This window comes from Ixodes scapularis, unplaced genomic scaffold (assembly GCF_016920785.2).
Source record: "Ixodes scapularis isolate PalLabHiFi unplaced genomic scaffold, ASM1692078v2 PGA_scaffold5__190_contigs__length_132052651, whole genome shotgun sequence".
Taxonomy (NCBI): Eukaryota; Metazoa; Arthropoda; class Arachnida; order Ixodida; family Ixodidae; genus Ixodes; species Ixodes scapularis.
Window position 1 is genome coordinate 27,097,032 of NW_024609880.1, and position 26,761 is coordinate 27,123,792.

The following is a 26,761-nucleotide window of genomic DNA, read 5'->3' on the forward strand; positions in this document are numbered from 1 at the left end:
CCGGTATAACTAAACCATACATGCAGAAAGACGACCGCCATCTTCCAACAAAAACGTCCATCGTTTACCACCGGTATCGTTACATAGATCATACATGTCGAAAAATACCATAAGCCGCGTTTACATGAATGCGACTTAGTCGCATTGAATCCAGTTGCCGCATTCAATGTGCGGTCATGAAACGGCATAATGCGCAAAGCGCATCGCATTAAAGTCGCTAGACAGAGGTGGATCGAGATGGCGAGTGCGCATTCATTCAGCCCATGTAAACGAAGATCGCATCGCATTTTGGAACGGGGAGGATTATCGGAAGGCGCTCGCTGCGGGAGCGAGTGAACAGCTGAGAACATGGTGGCGGCCAACCTCGTCGGCGGCGCGGAGAGCGGTCCCGCAATTTTTTTCCCGAGAACAAACGCAAGCTTTTATTGCGATCATAAGTAAGCGGAATTTAGTGGAGCTGCTCGGTGAGGGCGGCCCCGTCCAAACCTTTGCGAAGTACGACTTGAGCGTCCGAAGGGGTCACAAAGGCTTCGGTGCAAGCACGCATGACACCGAGAGCTCCGAGCACTGTAGAGCACTGCATGGTTGCGCAGAACGAGCAGCTCCTACCTCGCTGCCGTTCCTGGCTGCGCAAGAGCTTCTCGGACTCGGGGTCTGGTCGCGATCGGCGAGGTCTGGCGCGGCGAAACGTGGAGGCTTCCTCAAAGCGTGCACACACACGTCGCCTCTCGTTCAGAGTGGACCGGCGGCCCGGACTGGAGTCCTAAACGCCTTGGTTTTGATGCTTCTTCCGTCTCCCAACTTCTTCCACAGCACCGAAGACAGCGGGCGCGATCTTTACGTTCACTGAATGCGTCGAAAGGCCTCCACGTGCGATGCACCGGAAAACGTGGTGCGGGTGGTGCCGGAACGGAACTGACGGAACTGCATAACTTCGAGCTTTGAGTCAACGTGCACGGCAACAAACCGATCGTGACACTAAGCCGCGGATACCGCATCGCCGGTCGACAGGGGCAAATGGCCCGTTGCTCGTATCGTGGGCCGTGACTCGTACTCGGCCAACTCGGCGTCTTTTCGTGGCCCCTCGCGTCGTCGCAACCAGCCGCAAACATACCAGCCCGCGACCGTGGCCGATGTCGGAGAAAAGCGAAACCGAAACGTAAAGCTTCCGCCCAGTGGCTTCCGCTGCCGCGCCTTTTCTAACTTCCCGGCCAGTCCCGGTTTACACGCTTCCGGTCGTCGCGGACATGGCGACGCAGCCAGACGTAGCGGTTTTGGCGCTGGCTCCTGCGTTTTGCGGGACAGATGTTTTACGGTCCGTTTCTACTGCGTCTCTGGCTCTCAACTCGACGACGCCTCTCATGGTTCAACCAGGCGTGGTCAGCCGGGGTCAGCACAGCGCGGCCGGCTCAACTCGTCCGATCGCCGGACCGCAGGCGACTTCCGATTTCGGCCGTTAGGCCTAGGATCCGAAGGACTCTGTTTCCGTGAAGCGGTAAGCGAATCTCGCCCCGTTTTCGTTCTACTTTTAAATTACGTTAGGTGCGCTACAGTGTAAGCATGCGTGCCAAGTGTTCGTGACAATTTTGAACTAGAATAATTGTGCTTCATTGCGGTTTGTCATTTACGAAAAAGTAAATCGAGCAATGAACGAGGAGCCATGCTTGAAAACGATGTATGTACGATGTTAACTTCTACCTGGGCGGCTTAAAAAAAAGTCAAGACTGGTTACGGTTGGATGCGAGGCTGGCCCCAATGCAATGGTAACCACTTAGAGCACCTTTCTGAACAGCATGTAAGCAATATAGCGATCAACGAGACGAGCGACGACGAGAAGGTACGAGTGCCGGCGCCGAGCGACGAAGATTTCTCACTCTCGCTGCTTGCGCCGCTCGGTTCCTGGGCTTCTAGAAAACGTCGCTCATCGCCTTGATCGCTCGCACCAATCGCTTTCATAATGTGTGTCTCGTCGCGCAGCTGACTACCGTGTTTATTCAAATATATGTCGACCTTTTCTTTTTTTTTTTTTTTCCCGGAAATTGTGACTAAAGAATTTCGACCTACATTCGCGACCAAATTTTGCGACCGTACCGGAGGCATGAAGCTATCGAGTCACCGAGCCGGCGTTGCCGTAGAGCTGCGCCGCTTCTTGTTTCCAAAAGCTTTTGTTAAACAACCGAAAACAACAGCGGTGGCTGGTGCCGCTATCGCGCGCACCTCTTGGGGCATTAGATTTCGCCATCGCACCTCTAGCGTTCCCCTTGCTGGGCAATGGGGAAGGAGAGGAACGCGATGCGCCATGCACTTTGTCCTCCATCCTCGCAAACGCGCACAAAAAAAGAAAAAAAAAAAAAAGATGTTACTTTTGTTAGTTGCTTGAGGCGGCTCGGCTCGCGTGTTGCTCATGGCGACACGGCGGCTTTGTTTGCGTCTTTGTAGTTTGTCTTTCGTTGCTTCGCACCTTCTTTCGTTTCTTGTCGTCATTTTACAACGGTGTCAGTGAAGTATTGTGGCGGATTTGCGAGGATGTCTACCAAGCTGTGAAGTGATGTAAATAAAGGTTTCTTTCTTTTGCCCAAAATTTCCCCTGTTCTTAAAAATAAAAAAAAGTCGACCTATATTTGAATTGTTTTTTTTATTCTCGGTGGGTCCAACAAATAGAGTTCGACCTATTTTCGAGTAAATACGGTAACTTTAATTTTTATTTTGGGTTACGTCGGACGTAACTCGAATGCTTGACAGTTATGTTGGGCGTAACTTTAATTTTTATTTCGGGTTCCGTCGGACGTAACGTTAGACACTGCGTTACACTTAAGAAAAATAGGGGCTGATGGTTCATCATATAAACCAACCATTTGTGTTTAATTAAAGCGAATCACTGGCCTAAAAAAATACTGCTGTCCTATAGGAATGTAGCGCTTCAGATAAATTTGTTAATTTTTGCTTTTAGTCTCTGCCCCACCAGATACAACATCTGGCCTAAAGCAGTGTTCCGGATCTCCTTCCAAGACCTCAGGCGGGTCGTCATTCAATCCAGGAGGCGGCGGCGTCTCATGGGCGTGTTGCTGGTGCTTCTTACTGGATGGTGCTACCGAGGGAAAAGTGGTCGTGCTTGGGAAAGGCAAGTATGGCCGCCGTAAGTATAGATATTGTTTTTACCTTTGCTCGAACCCACCTTTAAGAAATGCACAGTTCGCATGTGTGCATCTCTCAATGCTTCTACAGTCGGCTGTTAATATTTGGAGTGCTCCAACTCTGTCAGCGCTAGTTTCTCTAGATTATGCAAATGGGATGCAACACTAAACCACATATGCTCTCGCAACAAACAGTGCTCTGCTGAAGCACGCACTGTGGAATCTACTCTGGCTTTATAATGCAGCACAAAATAGTTGACGCCAAGTATAGCTACTTTTGTGACTCCGTTTTACCAAAAGCTCTGCCGAAATAAACTTGCCACCTTATACGTAGTGCAAAAGAACCTCGCGTGCCTAACCTGGAGAAGGGCATTTTTTTCATAGGTAAATTTTTTCTTAAACCAATACCTTCAGCCTCCTTGAAATGTTAACATCATGTGACACTCAGAAGAACAGTAAACCCCTTAATGTTGGCGAACCTTTAATTTTCGCGGCCTTTAATTTTGCGGAATTCAGTGGCTGCGATTATGTCCTCTGTGACCGATTCGAGAAGAAATAGGGGCTACCGAGATAAGGGGGTTTTACTGTCCATCGGAGGAGAGAGGAAGTCACCTTTGTTTGTATGCAAGAGTAAAACCGACAACAACAATCATGGTGCCGACACTTTGTGAGCCTATCTGTGTCTATTGAATGATATCAATTTTGTTTTTGTTCGTTAAAAATTGTTACCTGTCCACTGTGGGATGTCGTCTTCAACACGAGCAGTGGTTTTCCTCTGAAGCAGGCAGCATGGACGCGTGCCGCAGCACAACATAGTTTATTTGCAGGTGGTACCGCAGTTTGAAGGATGGTTCGCACAATATGGGGGAATCGCAATTCAATGTTCTACCTCGGGCGTAGACAAGATTTGCTCATTCTAAATCATTTTGTCTACAAATCGGGAACTTGCAACGAATGTACCCGCATGGTTGGAAGGGCCAGACAAGCCTTGCGAGCGCTTCGTTTTCTAGCCTCTCAGTCCTGAACCTACTCACGCACCACATGTGTAGGTGTTCCGGTACGTGGGAGCACTTATTTGGAAAATGGTGAATGGCAACTGTTGTTATCTTTAAGGTGGACTGCATATTTGCAGTACTTTTCCTCGCTTAAAAATATGTCTTACTAAAAATATGTAGTATAGCCGATGACAAAAAGAGAATGGCTGGGCGTCCTCCAGCACATGCTTGTGCTTTTCACCCCGCTTTAGACAGATGTGCTCGCTCCAGGCTCATGAGGCGCTGAAACGTCATCGAAGGTAGCAGACGGGCTGGAGGTCGAACAACGGAGACTTCTCCCTGCCTTTCTGTTGGTGTCAGTGAGCATGTACTTCTATACTCTAACTTAGCTTAACCTGCACAGAGCTGAGTAGAATAGGCTTGGCAAGTGCCCTTATTGCATATGCATTTGTACAGCTGAGGCACTTTCTAAATCAAGAACATTGTGTACCTTACCTTCAAAAACACATCATTTTGGGGGTGCAAAAGGAATTCTAAGGCATATTTTTGTTTGTATTGTCCTATTACGCATCGACTCCTTCAACTTAATGCGGAGTCGACCCAGCCTCTTGAAAAATTTAATGCTTGCCAGGTAATTGTTTTGCATTTAGTTGATATATCAGTATTCAGTTAGGTATCCCAAGTCATTAGTCGTTGAGGTGGAGTCTCTCTGTAAGTCAGTCATGTTTAACAGTCATAGAAATGCTTGTCAAATAATGGCACTGTCGAGGACATGTATTCAGCTCGAACAATCGCTGGGCACAAGCTGGTCGTGTGGTTACAGGCAGCAAACATCCCGGTTGGAACGTCCTATTTCGCAATGTAGCTGCAGACTAGGTGAGGGCCCCACTCGTAAACGTCTATACTTTTAGTCTCTTTAACCTGGACCACTTTTAAAACTACAAGCCTTTGCAGCAAAAACAGCATGACGCATGATTATAAGCTCGACGTACCATGGCGTCCAACTAGAAGGTCACATGGCTTGCTTTGTGCACTGAATTTGCAAGGATGGCTTGAAGCTTCTGTCGTGGTTAACTTTAAGCTGAGATAGTTTAAAATAATGCTCTCAGTTTTAGTGTTGCCCGGCATGGTTAACAAGTTGGTGATATAGCGCTGCATTGAAAAGTCTGTGCATTCATGACTGTATCACCTTATGAATGCAAGCTACCTATTAAACTCTTCGTTTTTCAGAGAAATGAAATGCACTTTGCTTCCAATTGCACCCGCTTCTGTAACTTCATGGTATGAAGCACCTTATGGCTGCAAGCTTTGACCGATCTTGTTCTGTGGTCTGCGCAGGCCCATATGAGGGAGTCACTCCGAGAGCCTCACCAGAGTTTCCTGCCCGTGGTCGTTCTAAATGTTTTTGTTGTAGGTATGCATCCTTTCTGTCTTTCGCTTAATTGTACTCAAACGTCTTCTTTTCATTGTCGCCGATTTGCCTCAAAATTGGTTAAGCACACAAATGCACTCTGTACAACTGTATTGTACATATTTTTTCCAAGGTAACTTTTCTTTGCCAAAGTTACAGATTTTTTTATGAAGGTTAGTCTTTTTTGTTTTTATTTTCAAATTTATGTGAGTTTCCATGGGCAACACTAAAACGTTATGCCAGAAGCAAGGACAAGTTCACTGCTCTAATTTGTTCTCAACTGATTGCAAGAAATTTCGTTAAGGTCGTGAAACCTCCTTCCAGCGCTTGCTTTGCAGCATAAAAAAAATTATACATAGGACATACTCTGTTTCTTAAACTGCTTGCTCATTCTGCAGGTCTGCCTGCCATAGATGTCGTGCTACTGGAGAGCAGGCGAATTCGATTGCTGGTTTTGCCATTGCTTTTTTTTTTTTTTTTAGACGCTGTCTTGTCTTAGTAGTTCTTGTAAATTTGGAGATTTTCCTAAAAAGCAAGCCGGGAAGAATATTTAGTTTAGTTAGGAAGCTGAAAATAATGATTTAGTACCCCTTTGTCAGTAAAATAGATACTGTGTGCCGCTGTTAGTGTCAAGCCGAGATCCACGCTTTTTTGGCATTTTGCTCAGAGTGGTACCCATTCTTATTCGTTAGCCTCTTGGTGTGCCAACTAAACTCTTTGTATAGAGACACCTGCCCTCTGCTGGTACACTCTACCCTCATGTTCAGCGAGTGTATGAACCGGAGTTGTATCCACAGTCGACACTCGCTGAGCACGAGGGTAGGAAAATCTTTCCATTGCAGCAGAGCCATATATGGGGAGAGTCTGGCAGTCTATGATTTCGCTGCCGTAACGTCTCCCTTCCGAGTGAGCTGATCAGCCCGTGGCACAGAGCAAGAGGCGTGAGCGCATGCGCGTGAACTCTAGGCTGCTCCCAGCTGAACGGGGAGGGCCGCCATTTTCATTCATTCGCCCGGCATGGGATCGATATTCAAATTTCGGTTCTTTCCTTTTATTTGGCAGGCTCTGGCAATAAAATGATATAGTGTTATTCCTCGGTGGCTTAAGAACCTAAAGAAAGAAGTTCCTCCATGTTTGAATGCACTTTTATTTAGGCAAAAAAAATAAATAAGCCCGTAGCAGACGACACGTAGCCTCAACAGTGCTCCGTGCAGACAGCTTTGCGTCAAAATGGTGGTCGTCTCCTCTTTCTTTCTCTGCTGCCTTCTCTCTCCCTCCTTCGGCGTTCTCCTCCCTTTCCTCCTCTCCGGCGCCTTCGTTGCCACACCCGCTGGCTAAACTCTCCCACTATACGGCTTTGCATTGCAGTAGTAGTTTTATTTGTAGTCTTTACAGTTGAATGTGAATATTTGACAGAAGTCTCAGGTTGGGGCGAAAGGGGGTTAAATGAATGCATTTGATCATTCACCTAAATTCGGTACCCATCATTTTAACGCCTACGTAGCTTTGTCCTGGGGGGTGACTATGACTAAAATAAGAGGATCTATGTGCTGATCACGAAAGAATATGCTAGCCATTCTAATGTAGCTCTGCCAAGTACTTGATTGTGATTTGTTTTTATTTTCAGCTACTTGGGTGCCTCAAGATCTGGAGATCCTAGTGGCCACAAGCTTGGACTCAATCTTTTTCTGTGGTCTGGGCAGGACCATGGGGGACGTAATCCCAGCAACAAGAGCATCGCAGTATCTCCCTGGCTGTGACTTTCGGTCTGCGTCACGACACGGGAGTCCTCGTGCCACCAGGTGTTAGGTATGCCACTTGAAATAAGCATTTTTCTTACCTATTAATAGAACAGCAAAAGCACTACTAAGCCTAAAATGCAAAAAAACATATTCAAATCTTGGGTTGGATGAAATTCCAATTACAAAAAGGAGTCTGCAGACATGATTAACATGTGAACTTAAAGCCCGCGGATGTAGGTTCGACGGTGTCACAGAAATAACTTCCCGCAGATCGCCTTGCTCGTGCTATACCCAAACAAATTCTTAAAATAATCATTGTGTTTCGTTGGTGTCATCAATCTTATGTCCCTACCACACTCACCAGTCGGGACATGTGAAATATAAAAAAACAGGAACTTGCACATTGTCAGCTCTGCAAAGATTTATATAGTAAACAGAGCATAGCACGTTCAGCTTAAGAAAAAAATTCAGTGCAGGCCTATATTCATGGTTCACATATGTGTAATTGCTCTTTATAATGAAGTGAAAACTGCTTAAGTTGTGGCCCACTACAGGCTTTCTATAAGTGTTAAAAAGTGCGGTAGAAAATATGATTGCGCTTGGAAGACGGGGACATAGGAAGGACAGACACAACAGAGCGCTAACTTTCAAGTGATTTAATTCAAGAACCTCAGCGTAGAAATGGACTGTGTCACCGCACCACATCTCAACCAATCCGTGGCCCTGCCACGGATTGGTTGAGATGTGGTGCGGTGACGCAGTGTGTTTCTACGCCGAGGTTCTTGAATTAAATCAGTTGAAAGTTAGCACTCTGTGGTGTCTGTCCTTCCTATGTCCCCGTCTTCAAAGCACAATCATGTTTTCTAACGTACCGTACCAACTTGCCCAACAATCAGCACTTGCTAAAAAGTGCTATTGTGTTTTAAGCAGCTCGCACCAAATATTTTCTTGAAATACATAGGTTCATGGAAATTATTATGTAGATGTTGGCAGACAGGCATGGTGAGGCCAATCTTTAATGCCAAGTGGTCCACTTATTCAGAGTTAATTGAGTTTGTAAATATTGTAGGTCGCAAATTAAATTTTTATGGTACGCAATGGGCACAATCATCCGTAATGACTAGCTCTACCTAGGGGAACTTCATACGTTTACTACGGCAAGATGGTTTCGAAAAACAAAGTATTTAGTTTATTCAACTCCTGCACTAACCTTGTCTTTAGAAACTTTTTATATTCTTTGCGATGCTGAGATAAGATTCTGGAAATAGTTTTTCTAGAACTACTCTAGATATTTCCAGTTCATCATTTTTCTCGCAAAGCATTCGAGAGAGCCAAACCCTGTAATGTACGGAGGGAACTCACAGAATGATGCGACTGACAGTTTGGAACATTCGGCACTGTAACAGTAATAATGACATGTCACTTATGTAATGTTCATTATTGCAGATCAAACTGCTTTTTCCGTCTACACTCATTTTCAGTAGACTCATTCAGCGAACTCCCACCTGAGACTGCAGCGCTGGGTTCTGCAAAGTAATTTGAATGAATATAGATGCAACAGGTTTCTTTGAGCGTGCGTCTAACACATATTCTTCATATTGAATCTGCTAACAGTATTCATGTCCATGTCCATAATTCCACATTCCAGCTTATTTTTATTTTCACATTTGAGTTTTCTTCAGTACTTTTCTCAACATCTGTGCTTGCTGAGCCGTACTCAAGTCCATACATCTTGTCTTTCGCTATTACATTAATATATAAAACTGTTGATGCCGAGTGAGAATTCAAGGTACCAAATCTGTCGTGCGAGCTAAATAAGAACCAATAAAAAGCTCTACAAAGGAAATTTTGTTAAAGGATGCTGTATGGGCATTAGAATAGCACATGCCATGCTAAAAAAAAAAATACAAATTCTTGTTAGGTATGCGAGGATGAGTGCTGTGCTGTTTCTTATGTGTCACAAAAAAAAAAAAATCAGTGCCATACAGTGTTTCTTATGGAAGTACAAACTGTTGAATTCGAAGCCCAGAAGTTTTATTCAAGAATGTTCCTCAATACAAATGTATTTAGAGATCTGAGCCACTGACTCATACATGACTATGTGGCAAACATTAATTTTCATGTGGATTATAGTTTACAAGGTCTAGTCTGCATTGATTTATTGCATTCATGCTGAAACTGGGAGGGGTTCCCTGGGTATGAATAAAGAGATAAACATTTCTTGAAATCAAAACATTTGAGAACGGACAAAAGGAAGGATCTGAGAACGGTATCTTAGATTCTCTTCTTTTTCTTACAGTATCTCTAATGTTCACTTTATTTCACCTGATGCATTTAGTTTTTAGCGCAGCTCTTAGCACCCGTTTCCGCGTTTCGCGGCGTCGCTGTCGGCGTAACCACCCAACTAAACTTGGCAGGAAATTGAATTAACGTTGTGGTCATGTGACGTTAATATTTCCGCTAAGTCTAGCTGAGAAACTGAATTTTTTTATGGATGACGTGACACGGTCATGCGATGTCATTTTCCCCGCTACTTTTAGCGGAAAAACTGCATTTGTGTTGAGGTCATGTGACATCAATTTCTGCGCTAAATTTAGTGGGAAACTTAACCAGCTAAATTTAGTGGGGAAATTTTCCCGCTAAATTCAGGGAAGTTTCCTGCTAAATGGGAGGGAGCAGAAGAGGAGGAGGGGAGGGGGAGGAGGGGCATACCTTCCCATCCTCCTCTTCAAGATCTGTGCTCTAATTTCACGTTACAGAGAATTGTAAACGTCTCATATTTCATCTCATGTTTATTCAACTTTTATATTGCAGGTGCGCTCACAGCACAAATCTGGGTTGTGCTGATCCTCTACGCACAAGTTAGGAACTCCTGAGTGGCAAGAGTGGGAGTTTGGTCTGACAGCTCAAGGGACACCATTGTTCAGTATTGAATTTTTAATAATCTTCTTTTAAGCAAAGTTAAGCTTTGCTGCATGCAGTTCTTGTAAAAATAAATACCTGCAACCAAATTTACCAGGTCACGACATTTCGCCTCTGCTCTTAGTGGTCCTGGTGAGCCTCGGATAAGAGCTTACTGGTGTGCAAACACCATGCTTGTTTGAAACCACTCATTGATGTAGAGACTCGCTGACATCCAGCATTCCAATGAAACGCTGGATGTCCACAAGTCTTTCTTGAACAATGCAAGCGGGGAAGGAACCATACAATCGTATCGTATTGGGGGACATTCTACAGAGTTTTTTTTCTATGTTTTACAGATTTTTTTTAAAAAAAGCCGTAAAAGCTACATTTACGCGGTCTGTGCACATGAGTTATATGGCCAGGGCGGCATAGCATAAAAGGCTAATTTGTAATGATCCGTCGGCTTATTACAGAGATATGCCAGACTTCTTTCAGAAAACTAGATGGAGGTTCATTCTAGCGTAGTTTTATCCCGCGAATCTGAATATCCCGTTCGTTTTCCTCAAAGATATAACTAAACGTGAGAAAACACAAAAAACATCCCACCAACAGTGACATCGTAAGAAGACCTTTCGGCCGCCAAGCGTGTGTCGCTTAAGGGCCGCGCGTCCAATCGCAAGTTTTCTAGGTATATTCTCCGGCACTGGCACCAGTCGTGACACATTTTTCTGCCCTTTTAAAAAATAACACGTGCGTGCATAGCTTTGATAGGCGCTGAAGATGCGTGAACAAAGATTTTGAAAGCTGCTGTTGTGACGTCGCTCTCTAGGGAGGTGCTTTCACAGCGCTTTAAAAATGACTATGCAGCCTTGATTAATTAAATTAGCAAATAATTTTGATATTTGAGATTCTCGAGGTCGAATGAAGAAGATTTAAAAGTGTTTTCTCAAATACAAAACTGCTTCAGCCTCTCTCTAAGTATAGTAAGTTCGTGAAATTTTTAATCAGTGAAAATAGACCCATGGTTCCAATTAGAAACCTGCTAAGCATCATCAAAACACACTAAATCAATTTTCTTTGTAAAGATAGACGAGTAGCATTATATGGCGTTATAAAAAAATGGTCAATTTGGACGCATTTCCAGACTTCGGTTTCTTACCAGAGCGCATCTTTGCACCTGCGGTCCAGCTGCCCGGTGACCGCAGTGCGAAGCCGCCCCCTCGCCTCCCTTGTAGGATGAAGGGAAGCAAGGCGCATGTGTGTTGCGTGTCTATGCCCCTGGGGAACAGGACCGTGGGCACAGAGATGAGCTCTGATAAGAAACTGAAACCTAGAAACTCGTCCAAATAAAGCTTTTTACAGAATGCATAAAACGCTACCCCTGAATTATATCCTTCTAAAAAAACTTGATTTTGTGGTTTTCAATGACTCAGCAAGTTTCTAATTGAAACCATATTTTCATTTTCACTAATTAAAAAGTTGATTAACAAATTGTATTTAATTATCTGACTGATCGTTACGACTAGGTCCCTATACTACGTACGCCTGGCCGTATAACTCGCCTGCACAAACCGCATTAATATAGCTTTCACGACCTTTCTAAACATATATGTAAAGCTTGAAACTAAATCGCCCCGTACAACAGTGAAAAGGCGAAACCAACACGCTGGAGCCATATGGCTCCACCATGCTGGTATCGCCTTTTTGCTGGTATAGGATGTCCCATATTACGTTATGCATGTATGGTTCCGTCCGCCTACGTGGTTCCGCCTATATCCACTACGCTGGTATAGGATGTCCCATAATACGACACGCTTGTATGGTTCCGCCCACCTGTATCATTCCACCTTATTCCACTATACTGGAGCCGCCTTTTTCGCTTGTATAGGATGTCCCATATTACGGTTACGCTTGTATGAGCCTTTTCCGTCATCTTTCCATCATCGAGATTTTCCAACAGGGTTAGGTGTATTTTATGCCAACTTTTTGGTTTAGTCATACGTTTTACATAGGAATGAGCAAGTTATAACTAAATTAGCAGGAGTAATGAATGAAAGCTTGGGAAGAACCACAACGAGTTAGGCAGAACTGTTTTATGGAGGTGTATGAATTGTTTACAAGCCAATTGTTATGAAGTTCTAGATATAATAAACGAAAAGTAGCACAAGAGCATGGTACGAAGAAGACAGGGACTTTTGTTTTTTGTTTGCTATGTTTAATTAATCAGCCCATTAAATAATTTTAGTTCTAGATATAAAATAAATTGTAATTTCACAATCAAATTAGTTTTTTTTTTCTGAATTAAAAATTTTAGTTTTATCACAACCTCTAGAACTTCTAACATTATTTCACTTGGATTCCGTACCTAAAATAACCATTCACCGCAGTTTGTGCTGTCCGTCATCAGTCACCTTGTTACTCCGTCTGGTGCTTCTATACGCAACTAAGCAGCTAGTTTTGTGTTTGAGGAAATCATCCTGCTGTGCAATCAATGATAACAAAAGGTTGCACATTAGTGAGAAGGCAAAGTAGACACTGCCTAGTTGGATATGTCAACACATGAATCTTAGTAATATTTGCAGCGTTATAAATGAAAATGAAGTGTGCAATCATGCACTAAAAGTTCTTTTTGCTGCTCCAAAACGACCTAGACCTATCACATCATTGAGTTGTGTATTTCACTCCAGGTATAAAGAAGGCTATCACAGCGGCAAGCAAGACCCCGGGGTTCAGCGCACTTCATGACTGGGTCCAGGCAGCTGCAAACCATATGCATTGGTGCGCCGCAGCAAGCAGGGGCAATGGGGACCTGCTCGTGGAAGCGTGGGCAAGCATAGCACGCCACGTCGCTGATATCCACAATGGCCATGGCGGTCTGTACACTACGTGCCTCCACGGACCCCTGGATAACGTAGAGTGGCTTCCTCCAGGTGAGAAAAAAGAAAGAAAGAAAAGAAAAAAAAGGGATACTACAACCAAATTTCGGCACAGCAGTATCATATCGAACATACCAATATCTTGTTGAAAAAGTCTCGAAAAGGAATTTTAAAACGAATTAAACGATACGAAAAGAGCACCTGGTGGATGTCGCTAACGCCTCGCTTGTAATGCCCGTCTAGGAACCTTGACAGCTATAGTCGGTTACAAGTTTAGAAGGTAGTAGAAGCCCCTCCCCACTAAGCGTGATGCGCCCGCTTTAGACGCCTCCGCAGTCGAGAAAATAGTTCGCTGAAAACGCCCCTTCTGCTTCAATGGATGGATATTGACTACAGACAGACCTTGTAGCAGGCAGCAGCTTGCGCCACCTAGCCGAGGCAAATTACTCGCTCCAGAAGGTTGACGTAAAAAGACGGCTTCAGTGCAACGAAAATTGTAACTTTTATAAGTAATGCATGTATGGTTGTTGGTTTTAGCTTGATAACCTTCCTACTCGAATTAGGTACATTCCGTGTATTTTCTGCGTTTGTTAAAAAAATCCTGCGTTTCGGGTTTTGAAAGTTCCTGCGATTCGCGTTTCGACAATGCCGAAGTCATCCTTTTCCGTTATGAATCCCAACGTGGAGACAGCGGAATGCGATTCCTCCGATTCTTCTTCTTCAAGAGAGTCTGGTGCAGCCTCGCCGCCTACGCCAAGGTGCCTCTACAAGAAGCATAAGAGCAGCGTTGTCCTCAACCGAGTTGCACGGCAGCTGATAATGAACGCGTACGTTCAGGTGCAACACGAACCGCCCGTCAAGTCCGGCCAGCCCGGCCTCACTGTGGAGGAGTTCTGCATCAGAGTCAGCAAACTGCTTGGCGTTGGTGTACGCACCGTCCTTGAGATTAGGAAGCAGGCGAAAGAAACCGAGGGACAAGTTGTGACACCTTCGCAGAAGCGCCCAGCAAGTGAAGGCAAGAGGCGGCGCAAAGTCAGGTACGGCGAGTTCACGTTGTGCGTGCTGAGATCGTGCGTCCACCGTTTCTTTCGACGAAACGAGGTCCCCACGGTCAAGAAAATAACGGCCGAATTCTGCGCGAGCACTGAACTTCCCTCGTTGAAGGCTTGGACTGTGCGTCGCCTTCTCCACGACATCGGATTCGAGCATGACAAGAGGGAACGAAACTCCTGGTTGATTGAACGAGAGGACATAGTTGCCTGGCAGCAGAAGTACCTGCATGAGATCGCACGTCACCGACAAGATGGTCGGAAGATCTTCTACTTGGACGAGACGTGGGTGACGGTAGGGCACACTGTCTCAAGGGTGTGGGTAGACACGACAGTGGCCTCGTCTCATGACGCCTTCACGCGTGGTCTCTCGACTGGCCTCAAGCAGCCATCGGGGAAGGGCCAGCGTCTTATTGTCACCCACATCGGCAGCGATGAAGGCTTCGTTGACGGCTGCCTGGACGTGTTCCGTGGACAAAAGACCGGTGATTACCACGAGGAAATGGATGGCGCCCGCTTCGAGAAGTGGTTCGACGGTGTCCTCGACAAACTGCCGACAGGAAGCGTTATCGTCATGGACAACGCTTCTTACTATTCACGGCGGTTGGAAGCAGTGCCGACGACGAGTTCCCGGAAGGATGACATCCGACAGTGGCTCACGTCTAAGAAAATTTCATGGGACCCCAAGATGGTGAAGAAGCAGCTGCTTGACATTGTGGCCTTGGTGAAGCCAGAGCACCTAAAGTATCGTAGGGACACTGCTGCCGAGACAGCTGGCTGCACTGTGGTCAGGCTGCCACCGTATCACTGCGAGTTCAACCCCATTGAACTGATATGGGCGCAGATCAAGAACGGCGCTGCTGCTTGAAACACGACGTTCAAGATTGTCAACGTGGGGAGACTCCTCAACGAAGAAGTTGACAAGGTCACCACTGACAACTGGATTAACGCTGTCAGGCACGTTATTGACATTGAGGCAACATTCCGACGAGGCGGTGCCAGAAGTGCCCACATCCAGCCCATCGTCATCCAGCTCAATGGAGAGGACATCCCGTCCGAGTGACCTGTCTGGTGTCGAGCCCCTTGACGAAGCTTAAGGCCACCATTATGGAGAAAGCGTGGAACATCTCAGAACACAAAACGGTCCTTTTAAGGACCACTCATTTGCTTTAAGATCGGATTGTTGTTCTTGATCACCACTAACCTCCCGTGTCTCATGTTGTCATGCTTCTCTGCTCGTTGCCGTATAGCATTTCGATATGCAGCTACCAGACAAACTTTTTATTTTTGTTGCGATAATGTCTAAGCTGGTCAATACATTGCACTGTGCCATGAATCACCAGTATAGATTTCAACTTAACGAAAACAAAAGTTTGCAGCCCATCTATGGCAAAGACATCAGATGCCATATTGACCCTTCCTGCTGTCTAAACATCTTTGCCACGCAGCAAATGGAATTTTGATTGCAAATAAGCTCTTTTTTGTCTAAGAAAAACGACACAACATATCACTGCCAGTGCTCTGCTTTAAAGCATAAATGGGACGTCTGTGGCCATTTACATGACTGAGGCTTCTGGGAATTACAAAGCCGTGTGTTAGCACAGCGGAGAGCGAAATCGCAGTACCAGTACTCTGTTTCAAAGTCTAAAGGGAACGCCTATGGTCATTCACATGACCAGGGCCCCTCTGAAAACAACAATAATGTGTGTCAGGACTGCGGGCAGCTAACTCTTAATGCCAATGACCTTTTTCGAAGCATAAACTGCACGTCGGTGGCCATTCACATGACCGAGGCCACTCTGAGAATAACAATAACGTGCATCAGCGCTGCGGGCAACTAACTCTAACTGCCAATGACCTGTTTCGAAACATAAACTGGACGTCAGTGGCCATCCACACGACCGAGGCCACTTTGAGAATAACAATAATGTGCATCAGCGCTGCGGGCAGCTAACTCTAACTGCCAGTGACCTGTTTCGAAGCATAAACTGGACGTCAGTGGCCATCCACACGATTGAGGCCGCTCTGAGAATAACAATAACGTGCATCAGCACTGCGGGCAGCTAACTCTAACTGCTAACATAGATCAGAAATGTAATTAAGGCGGTTTGAGCTGTTGCTTGATTCAAACATTGTTGATTTTATTGTTATAAAGACAAATCATTCTGCCACTTGCATTCGGACCAAGATCAGGACATCACGAGTATTCGGTATGTTTTCAATTCTTGATTTAAACAAATATTTCGCATATAACAAAGCCACAATTTATGAAGCGGGAAGCTGCCCTTACAATCAATTTTCATTGACATACTTTTCATCTTTTACAAATTATCAAACCAATGCTGCGATCCAATATTGTGGACACATTTTACTTCTAAAGTAAATTGGAAAAATTGGTGCGTGTTTACCGGTAATACCTCAGGCCGCGATGCGACGCGAGTGGAGGTACACACGTCACGTACCCGGGTTTCGAAGCATAAACATACGACTGTCACCGCCTCGAGAGCAAGCAGAATGTTCGGAAGCATTCGAGAGAACCGAATCTGCTTCCCTCAAATTCTCTGGTATTTGCTCCAAAAGAAGACATCAGCTTCTTAACGTCCAAAACAATATCAATTAAATGTTTGTAACATACGCATCACTGGCTTTATCATTTGTGTGCCACCTGTATGTAACAGCTCATTATTGCGAACGAGGGTGCACCCGCGGGTACTATCGCAGTCATAGATTACCGTGCAGCTGATTGCAATGCGGAAACTCGAAAAGGATGCCACGTTTCACAGATGAATGCATACTGCTTCGAAGGCGTCATTTCAGTAGACAGAGCATTTATTAACGCCAGCAAAGATACGGTCGAAATTGGGTAAAGACACCTACTGTGTTTGCGGTTCACTTATGCCCCTCCGCACAGCCCACTGTACTTATAAAGAAGAGTTTGGTGACCGCTGCAATTTAACGTCGCTCCACGGAAACCACTGCGAAGAAAAGCCGATGCCTTCACGATGTTGAGGCGCAACCTGAGGCAGAGAAGCAGACGGCGTTCGACGTATGTACGATGCTAGGCCTTACTCCTGCATCGAAATTTTCTATGGCAATGCTATCGCTAGATTCTCAAGCTGTCGCGCAGAACCTATTGCGAATAAAAGTGGACGCGGTTACGACTTAGCGACGTATGCTCGGGTAAGTGAAAAACCGCATTAAAAAACAGAATAATTACTGCAAGATACTCGAGTCGTAGAAAATCTGCCCAGCAGCCATGTTGAAAATATTCATTTGCCAGAACAAGATTGGTTCGGGCAGGTCGTGACGTCACGGAAACAACGGGGCGCGATTGGTGGCGGAGGAATACAAGATTCCCTTTGAGGGGCATTTGCTGCTACCTTCTTGACTTGTAACCGACTATAGTGATGGTGAGTGTCTTGCCTCCGGCCACGACGAGAGAAAGGGGGAAGGAGGAACTCCTCTCTTCCCGAGAATGTCTTTTGTGCGTCGCACAAGTTGCTATTGTCCCCCTACAAGATTATAGAAGATTAACCCGTCACTCGAAATTCGTACAAAAGCAGCCCTTCGGTGGCTGGAACGACTAGGCCATCCTCTCGACGTCAGCCTCGCCGTAGCTTTGCTCGTCCCGAGACGACCTACGTCACGATTGCGTTGGATGTCACGTGGTCTCCACTGGGCTTTCTCCGAGCGCTTGCCAGAGTGGGCCGTTTATGAGAAAAAAATACAGCCACCAGGCTCAAAATACAAACGTGCGATTGTCATTTACGGATATTGTGGATCATATTCAACCCGTTTTTGAACACGACGGGCACATTTCAAATTTCGTTAAAGTATCCCTTTAAGGTATATGCTGGCATGCGTTATTGTGGTACACCAGAGCACTTTAAAAAAGCTATGTGACAATCTTTGTTCATATGACATATCTAAATTTCCTAAATCTTACTTTAAACGGACAGTGTCAGACAGCTGTCTCGGCAGTACAAGCACTGTGAGCAGCCATACCTCTTTTTCTACCTATAGTAGGCTGCAGGTAAAGACGGTAGGGCGAGGAAAGGTAAGGCTGGAAAGGACAAAGCAAACAGAAGGCTGGAGAGGAGAGATAGAAACCTCTGTCAAGCATTCTGTCTGCTTCCTCCTCCCGTCTCCCTTTCCATCACTCTATCTTCTTAAACTGTAACTTACTTTGGTGGCGAAAGTGCTTGTGAGATGCGGACACCTTCAGTGGTGCAACTTTTTTTGTAGTTGAAGTATATCATGGGCACATCTCATTTGGACTTTACCCTCTTTTTAGGGATGCCTGCTCACGACAAGTTTGCCGCCATCGTGACCTCGAAACGCCTCTTGAAGGACTTGCGCCAGTTGTCGCCCGACACCCAGACATTTTCTCTGGAGTCATTTCACAACGTCTTGAATGGGTTCGCTCCTAAGTCGACAGCATTCTCATCAGAGGGCATGCTTGCCAGGTTGGTATATATATATATATATATATATATATACATACACACACATATACACAAACATACGTGACATGGCCAAAGTTTTTGATCAACATAATGTATCTTACAATACTAAAGTCTGATGGTGAATTCCGCTCGCAGATCTCGAGCGCTCCAAAAGCGCTCCCATTTGGAGCGCGCATATTCCGCTCGCAGATCTGGCTCAGGTTGGTCATCTTCCACTCGTAGATTCTGGCAGCGCCCGCTCCACGGAGCGCCCCAAACTCCGCCGAACTTGCTCTGCGGGATTTCACAGATCTCTCCGGAAGTTGATAGAGCGGCCCACGTGATTTCCGCCTAAATCGGCGGTGCGCACGCGCGGCAAGGTTGGAGAGATTGGCGGGCCGGTAGGGCCACGGCCGGGTGGCCGGGTCGTGGAGTTGGTTCTGTTCGGGTGCGTGGGTTGTTTACTCTGGATTGTGACGGCTCGAACGCTTCTACCTCGCATAGATCAGGGATAAAAAGCCGGGAATGTGGAGTGTGGCAAATCGTAAGCGCTGACATCTGTGATCGTGAGAGAAAGAACGAGAAAAAGAATGACAGAAAAGCCGGAGGCAGACGCAAGGTTAGGCCTATTCATTCTGCAGCCAGTGATTGTTTACCTTTTTACACTGCATTCCGTCGGCGTTTTCCCGTGAAATAAAGCAAGAAGTAGTTAGGCAACGACCGCGCAAGTGATGGTGTGTTACCTCTGGGTTTATTAAAGTCGTACTACAAATCTGAACTCCACTGCTGGCAATCGCTGTCAGTGCCCCGCCGCTTCGAGGCGGCCGAAAGGTATGCGACGGTGCCGAACGCGGACGTCTTCGTTATTTGTGACATGGGTGCCGTGGTACGTATAATTTCGCCCGGCCTGTGTTGCGTGTTACTTCTGCAGCTAAGCAGTGACAGTCGTCACTGGTCGTCGGAAAGATCAGCCGGCTGAGGTGTTGGTGGGCTGGTCAAGTTCGAGCAGCGGCCATTTTGTACGGCGGAGGGAGAAGGGGTGGGGAGGGGTGTGGGGGAGGTCGCTCCAAAAATGCAAGTTTATCTTCCCTTCGTCGATTCGGAGCGGGTCCCACGGAGCGGAATTTTGCCTCCCTCACGGATTTTGGAAAGCGCTCCAGATCTACAGTGGAATTCACCATGACATTTTTGTCTGCGTATCCAGGGTAATGTGAATATGTGACCCAGCTATACACTAACTCAAGGCTGCTATATCACGCCGTAATTGACAGAACAGTGACTTACATGATGTGATCATAAGTATCCAATGATGTTGCAATCAAGGTGAAAGCACATCAGTCCCTCTTGATGCGGCAGTGATTGAAGTAAAGCATAAGCTCGTGCTGCAAAACTCGGGAGCCGTGGGTTCAATCCTCATCCCAGCACACTTCAATCTGAATGAGCGTCGTACCAGCATGCGGTCCTGTGTCACTACTGAGCCCAGATTAGCGGTCTTTAATGTGCACATACTACACTGGCTAAATTTCTCATCTACAGCAAGTAAGAATGTTCATAAAACCTCTTGCAGACTAACTGACTGCTGTATAAGCACCAAACAACAAATTTGACAGCTGACTCTTGATGCTTCGGAAAGAAATCTCTATTTGCCCCCACAAGGAACTCGACCCCCTGACATCCAGCTCAGAGACTCTTTTTGTGAGTTTAGGGATAAGGCTATCAAAGTCCCAACAACTGAAGCAGCCTGCAGATCAAAAAATTGCTCAGCCAATTTGGGATTACCCAACGGGCAGTCCTTTCAATTGGCCATTTGTATAGGCTTCTCCCTCCGTGAAAGCTGGACAGCACTTTTAAATGAGAAAAGAAGGCACACAGAGCCATACTTTCTAGGTTTTTGAATGCTGAGGCTGCATCTAAAAATCATAAAGAGACTATCCCAGAAATCTTTTTATTGCATACGTTGGTTGCTTTAGTGTTGGGAAAAAAGAAGGACGGGAGGGGGAAGCGGCACAATAAACTCAAAGCCATGCCAAACAAATGGAATGCTGTGGTTTGTCGTAATACCTGGCCTTTGCACACCATTTAGGACCCGCCTGGCAGCACTGCACTTTAATGAGAATGCGGAACGTCAACAAGCGATGACGAAAGATGGAGAACATCAGTGGAAAGTGAAGTCACCGAAGGCAAGGAAGGGGCACCATGTCGTGTGTCCAGTGAAGACAGAGATAACATATGGTAACTATGCACATATATTACATCACCCTTTCAGGCAATGTTGGTGATGTGATTGGCTTCAGTCATTTTGAAGCACCTTTCGGAGCATCCAAAAGTGAATTTCGGAGCTGCAAAAATAATTTTTGGAGCTTATAGGCACACACCTCATTTGCATTCCTACCACTGCATATCTGAAGATTCTTGCGTTGACCTGTCTAACTAGGAGACGCTGTCTATTTTGTCTTCCGACCTCCGTGCAAATTTTTATTGACATCAATTGTATGGCAGGTTTGATTCGCTCTAAAAACAAAACTAGATGTCTACTTCAAAATAGAAACACCAGGCACAACATCATGCTGACTGATGAAGGACAGTCTAAACTGCCGTGAATGGTTCTTTAGGTACACAGTCAAAGGTAAACCAACGTGATATTAGAACAGAATAATATTAGGTACCTGCGACAAGGCAAGACGCAAAATTGCGATGCCTGCTTCGCGGTTTTTGCTTCACTGCAGTGCACCAAAGCATGGCACAACAGAGCTAACCTGCCTGAACATATCACGAACATGAGAAATTTGCGAGACTTACGAGTATTGTCAGTGTTTGACACAGATATCAAATCGAGTGGTGTTATTCGAGGCCATAATCAAAGTTCATTTGGCGCTGCCTAATTAGCCCCATCGGGTTGCAACGTCTAAAGTGAAACAAAGTATAGATAAATATTTACGAAACTCTTGCATGCTAAATAAACTTTGAACAGGCCAAGAATCTGGAGAGAGCGATACCATCGGGGCAGCGGACTGAAACAGCTAGTGATCATTGCAATGGCTCTAGCTGGCCGGCAGACAGCACAGTGCGTTAGTCATTAGTCGCCATAGTATGCAAGCTATGGAAAGCCAGTTTTCACATTGTGCACTATGGGTGCTCGCGCTAGTGCTGACAGCACTGCAGCTCCCCACCCCCCTCGACGAAGAGTTGCGTTTTTTATGGCCCTTCCACATCAAATCGTGCGGCAGATAAATCGCAAAACTTTCTAATGAGGGTCTAAAAGTATGTGTTTGGAGACGCAGATAGCCATTTTTATTTTTTTACTAGACTCCGACGGTTCACCAGTTCACTCTTTTATGCTTTCTAAAGTAAAACCTGGTCTGTCTCTTGATGACTTCTGGTCTCATTTCTTTCAGGCTATGTCCAGGAGCTGATGGCTGTGGCTGTTGGAATGTGCGGCTCTTCAACCTTTCTGAAGAAGTTCCAGGCCACAAGAACACCTCCAAAGCCAAATATGAGCGACCAATCGGAACGGCCATCAAAAAAAGAGTTAATTGACTCCAGAGTCAGCCGCTTTGCCAAGGCGAAGCCGCAGATTGTCTAACTTATCATTACGATCTGAACTACCAATATCATGTGGCTCTCTTCAGCTGTCTTCTACTTAAAACATTTTTTTAAATTTATTTATAATATACCGCAGGCCAGTGATGGGCCCAAGCAGAAATGGATGCTGTTTTTCTTCACACGGTACTTAGAATTTATACATAAAACGAAAAGGAAGGGCGATTGAAAACACATAAACTACATAAAACACAGGGTACACTTTAATAAGCTGTTCAATTGATCATAGAACATTCTCCAAAGTAAAAACATGGGGAGGCAAGGAAATCCGATCTGTTACACTTCTGGGGAAAAAAGAGTATTTAAAAGCATTTGTGCGAACGAATATGGGAGTTATTTTTTGTGTGTGGTCATGTCTTGTCTGTTTAGTAGATGGCTGAACGTAGGATGATGACTCGAGGCGAAGTTTGTGATGCCAAAACTGAAAATTGAATTTTAATCTAGCTACCTTCATGCGATCTTCTAGAGCAGTGGTTCTCAAATGGGGGTCCGCGGACCCCAAGGGGTCCGCGAAGGCATTCTAGGGGTCCGCGAAGCCCGGCCTCATCAGTCAAGCCCAACAATAAAAGTTGTCTTTTCTCAGATTGAGAAGAAATGTTTCAGTTTTCGGGCGAACTTTTACGTGTGTTTGTCAATAAGAGAGGTCTGCTTAACACTAGCCTTTAGTTATATCCATTTATTTAATCAGTATTATATTTAACCCAAGCTTTTCCTCACTCATCATCATGAACGGGGTCCTCCGTCCTCTCCGCCGATCCAAAAGGGGTCCGCAAAACATTGATCGTTGAGAACCACTGTTCTAGAGGAATGATATTGGTTCTAATTATTTAGTAGTAGAGTCATGCCGGCGATAACAATTATATGTAAAACGAACTGCTAGTCTCTGGACCTGCTCAAGCCTGTTAATATGTTTTTTCGTAAAGGATCCCATCTAGTGCAAGCGTACTCCAACCGAGACCTTATTAGTGTGGTATAAGCTAGAAGTTTGACATGACAAGTTTGTTATGTTTGAATAAAATACCGGAATGAGAAACCCTATCAAATGCTTTGCTCAAGTCAAGAAAAATTACGTCGACTCGGCCGGGTTTGTCGACTATTGAAGCGAAAGAATTAGTAGAAATAAGTTCTGTGGTAGTGGAAAGGCCTCTACATAAGCCATGCTGAAAGGCGAGATGATGTCATGCTTACCTAAAAATTCAGTCATGTAATTAGAAATTATATGTTCTAAGAGCTTACGTTATGTGCTGGTAAGTTTTATGGGATGGTGATTAGTTAACAGTGAACAATGTCCCCTTTTAAAGGCAGGTACACCATGTGCAATATGCCAACCTAAGGAAACAACACATAAAAACAAGGAATGAAAAATGACAACAAGGAACGTAGCAAGTGATTCAGCGTGACGACGAAGGAAGGCGTGGCGAATGTTATCAGGATCACACAATGATTTCGGCTTCAAATTTTACGAACTCTTGACTAATCTGGTTGAATTATCGAAAGAAGTCTGTCGCGGGCCAAGATGTGAAAACAGATTAAAATCAGTGGCCATTTTCTGCTTGCGACTCATGGTTTCTTCAATTCTAACGGAGTCCACGGTTTTCTGTTCATTTGTAGTGAGAATGTGCCAAAATTTTGTCGCATGTTAGAATAGGAAAACTCTCTACCTGCACGAATTTTTGTCATAAGTGTTTGCTTTAAATTTCGAGTAGTGGAACTGTTGGACCAAAGCTTTCCATTGTTTTATTATTTGTACCAGATGAATTGGGTCTCGGGTGATCCAAAGGTTCTTAATGGTGTACGTTCAAGACAAAAACTGTGCAGTGTCGCTTTCAAGCCTCTCTTTTTGCGTCTAAACATATTTCTGGCCTTGTCATTTGCTAAGATTGCTCCGCGGACCACAGCAATTGGCTGTTCAAGCGCCCCGCAAGAAAGTTGACGGACAAGCATTTCTGAAAGTATGTTACGAATAAATCTGTGCTGTTATTATGGCAGGTTCATTAGGCACGGCAAAAAGATACAAGTGAGCTGGTAAGAGTAAAATGATTGAAAAAATCCCCCAAACCAGGTTAGGCGTTTACTGAGCCTCCAAAAATCTTGTGTACTGCTCGGACACGAATTCTCTAATCCGTGCCACAACACACGCAGGTAGAACTCGCCTGTCATGCGAGCCCAGCCTCTGCCACAACCACCTGGCGAACTGCCGGTAGGCAACAAAACATAGCCGACTGCAAAGAACAAATATAATACATATAGTCGGCGAAGCACCGCTTGCATTTCGCACAAAATGAATCAACAATGTTGGTGCCGGGCCGTCGCACTGCTGCAGCACAGCCGAATCAAAGTTTGAGATCTTGTGTAATTGTCCGCTCCACGGTTCATTTGGAACCCTTGCTCTTGCAGCTCCCAGTACTTACATTACCCATAGCACAACAAGGTACAGACACAGAATGGCATGGCATAAAAACACAAGTGAGCTGGTAAGAGTAAAATGATTGAAAAAAATCCCCCAAACCAGGTTAGGCGTTTACTGAGCCTCCAAAAATCTTGTGTACTGCTCGGACACGAATTCTCCAATCCGTGCCACAACACACGCAGGTAGAACTCGCCTGTCATGCCAGCCCAGCCTCTGCCACAACCACCTGGCGAACTGCCGGTAGGCAACAAAACATAGCCGACTGCCAAGAACAAATATAATACATATAGTCGGCGAAGCACCGCTTGCATTTCGCACAAAATGAATCAACAATGTTTGTGCCGGGCCGTCGCACTGCTGCAGCACAGCCGAATCAAAGTTTGAGATCTTGTGTAATTGTCCGCTCCACGGTTCATTTGGAACCCTTGCTCTTGCAGCTCCCAGTACTTACATTACCCATAGCACAACAAGGTACAGACACAGAATGGCATGGCATAAAAACACAAGTGAGCTGGTAAGAGTAAAATGATTGAAAAAATCCCCAAACCAGGTTAGGCGTTTACTGAGCCTCCAAAAATCTTGTGTACTGCTCGGACACGAATTCTCCAATCCGTGCCACAACACACGCAGGTAGAACTCGCCTGTCATGCCAGCCCAGCCTCTGCCACAACCACCTGGCGAACTGCCGGTAGGCAACAAAACATAGCCGACTGCAAAGAACAAATATAATACATATAGTCGGCGAAGCACCGCTTGCATTTCGCACAAAATGAATCAACAATGTTGGTGCCGGGCCGTCGCACTGCTGCAGCACAGCCGAATCAAAGTTTGAGATCTTGTGTAATTGTCCGCTCCACGGTTCATTTGGAACCCTTGCTCTTGCAGCTCCCAGTACTTACATTACCCATAGCACAACAAGGTACAGACACAGAATGGCATGGCATAAAAACACAAGTGAGCTGGTAAGAGTAAAATGATTGAAAAAATCCCCCAAACCAGGTTAGGCGTTTAATGAGCCTCCAAAAATCTTGTGTACTGCTCGGACACGAATTCTCCAATCCGTGCCACAACACACGCAGGTAGAACTCGCCTGTTATGCCAGCCCAGCCTCTGCCACAACCACCTGGCGAACTGCCGGTAGGCAACAAAACATAGCCGACTGCAAAGAACAAATATAATACATATAGTCGGCGAAGCACCGCTTGCATTTCGCACGAAATGAATCAACAATGTTGGTGCCGGGCCGTCGCACTGCTGCACCACAGCCGAATCAAAGTTTGAGAGCTTACGTACTTGCTCGCTCCACGGTTCATTTGGAACCCTTGCTCTTGCAGCTCCCAGTACTTACATTAACCGTAGCACAACGGGGTCCAGACATAGAATGCGAAAATATGCATGGTTGATGCAGCCGTTGTTTTGAATTGGGACGGGGGCGGCGCACTCCCGGCAGCAGAAGCACTCTCGAGCGGTCGGCGCTAATATGCACCACTTGCAAGTGCACCTTCAAAGAAATATATCATTTTATATCTTTGTTACTTCCGTGCATCTGAATATACGGCCGAAACTTAACCTACCATTCCGTACTTTGAAGCCGCCCCACTCCTCGTCGTCCGATTCCGATGAAGAACTGGAGTCGTCGTCGAAAGACTCGCCGCACTTCTCAACAGGCATACCGGCGTATAGGACTAGTCCCATGCTGTCGCTATAGCGCAACATATCTAATTGCATCTCGCTCAGTTGCGATGTATTCATGGCTATCGCAGCGATGAGAGGCGCCGATTCAGAAAAACATCGATGACATCAGCGCCATCAGCGCAGTAAACCTAAAACCTACCGGCACACCGCCAACTCGCCGCTGCTAACGCTCCCATTCTCCTACTGCCGGGAGAACTTCCGGTTCCGGAAGCAGTGTACGTCACGACTTGTTTTGCGGTCAGTGGGAGAGAAAGAAAAAGTCGATATTTCATTAATTTTTTGTGTAAAAGTTAATGAACCGATGCGAAAACGGACGCCTGTTCGGCATTCAGTGAGCATTGACGGTTTAATGTAAAGGTTATCGGGCAAAAGTAGAAAAGGTCATTTCATGGTCCCTTTAAGAAAGAACAGCTACCACCTGGGCAGTTGAGTACGAGTGGCAGCAGACAGAAGGATCTACAGACATGCTACCGATGCCAAGAACAACATTCGGCTTACTC

General features: G+C 45.6%; 1 protein-coding gene and 1 long non-coding RNA gene across 2 annotated transcripts in view; both read left to right on the plus strand.

Annotated features, from left to right (window-relative positions):
- The window catches only part of LOC120841732, a 28,010-nt gene extending 15,103 nt beyond the window's left edge, over window positions 1–12,907 (plus strand). Inside the window, exon 3 of the long non-coding RNA XR_005715800.1 lies at window positions 12,874–12,907. This is a non-coding gene — a long non-coding RNA (uncharacterized LOC120841732). The remainder of the gene's footprint in view (window positions 1–12,873) is intronic.
- Window positions 12,908–12,953: 46 nt separating this feature from the next.
- Window positions 12,954–22,139, plus strand: LOC120841733. The gene is made up of 4 exons (XM_040212701.3): window positions 12,954–13,116; window positions 18,406–18,577; window positions 20,640–20,788; window positions 21,952–22,139. The coding sequence occupies exons 1-4, from the start codon at window positions 12,957–12,959 to the stop codon at window positions 22,137–22,139; spliced, it is 669 nt and encodes a 222-aa protein (XP_040068635.1). The 5' UTR covers window positions 12,954–12,956.
- The last annotated feature ends 4,622 nt before the right edge of the window (window positions 22,140–26,761 follow it).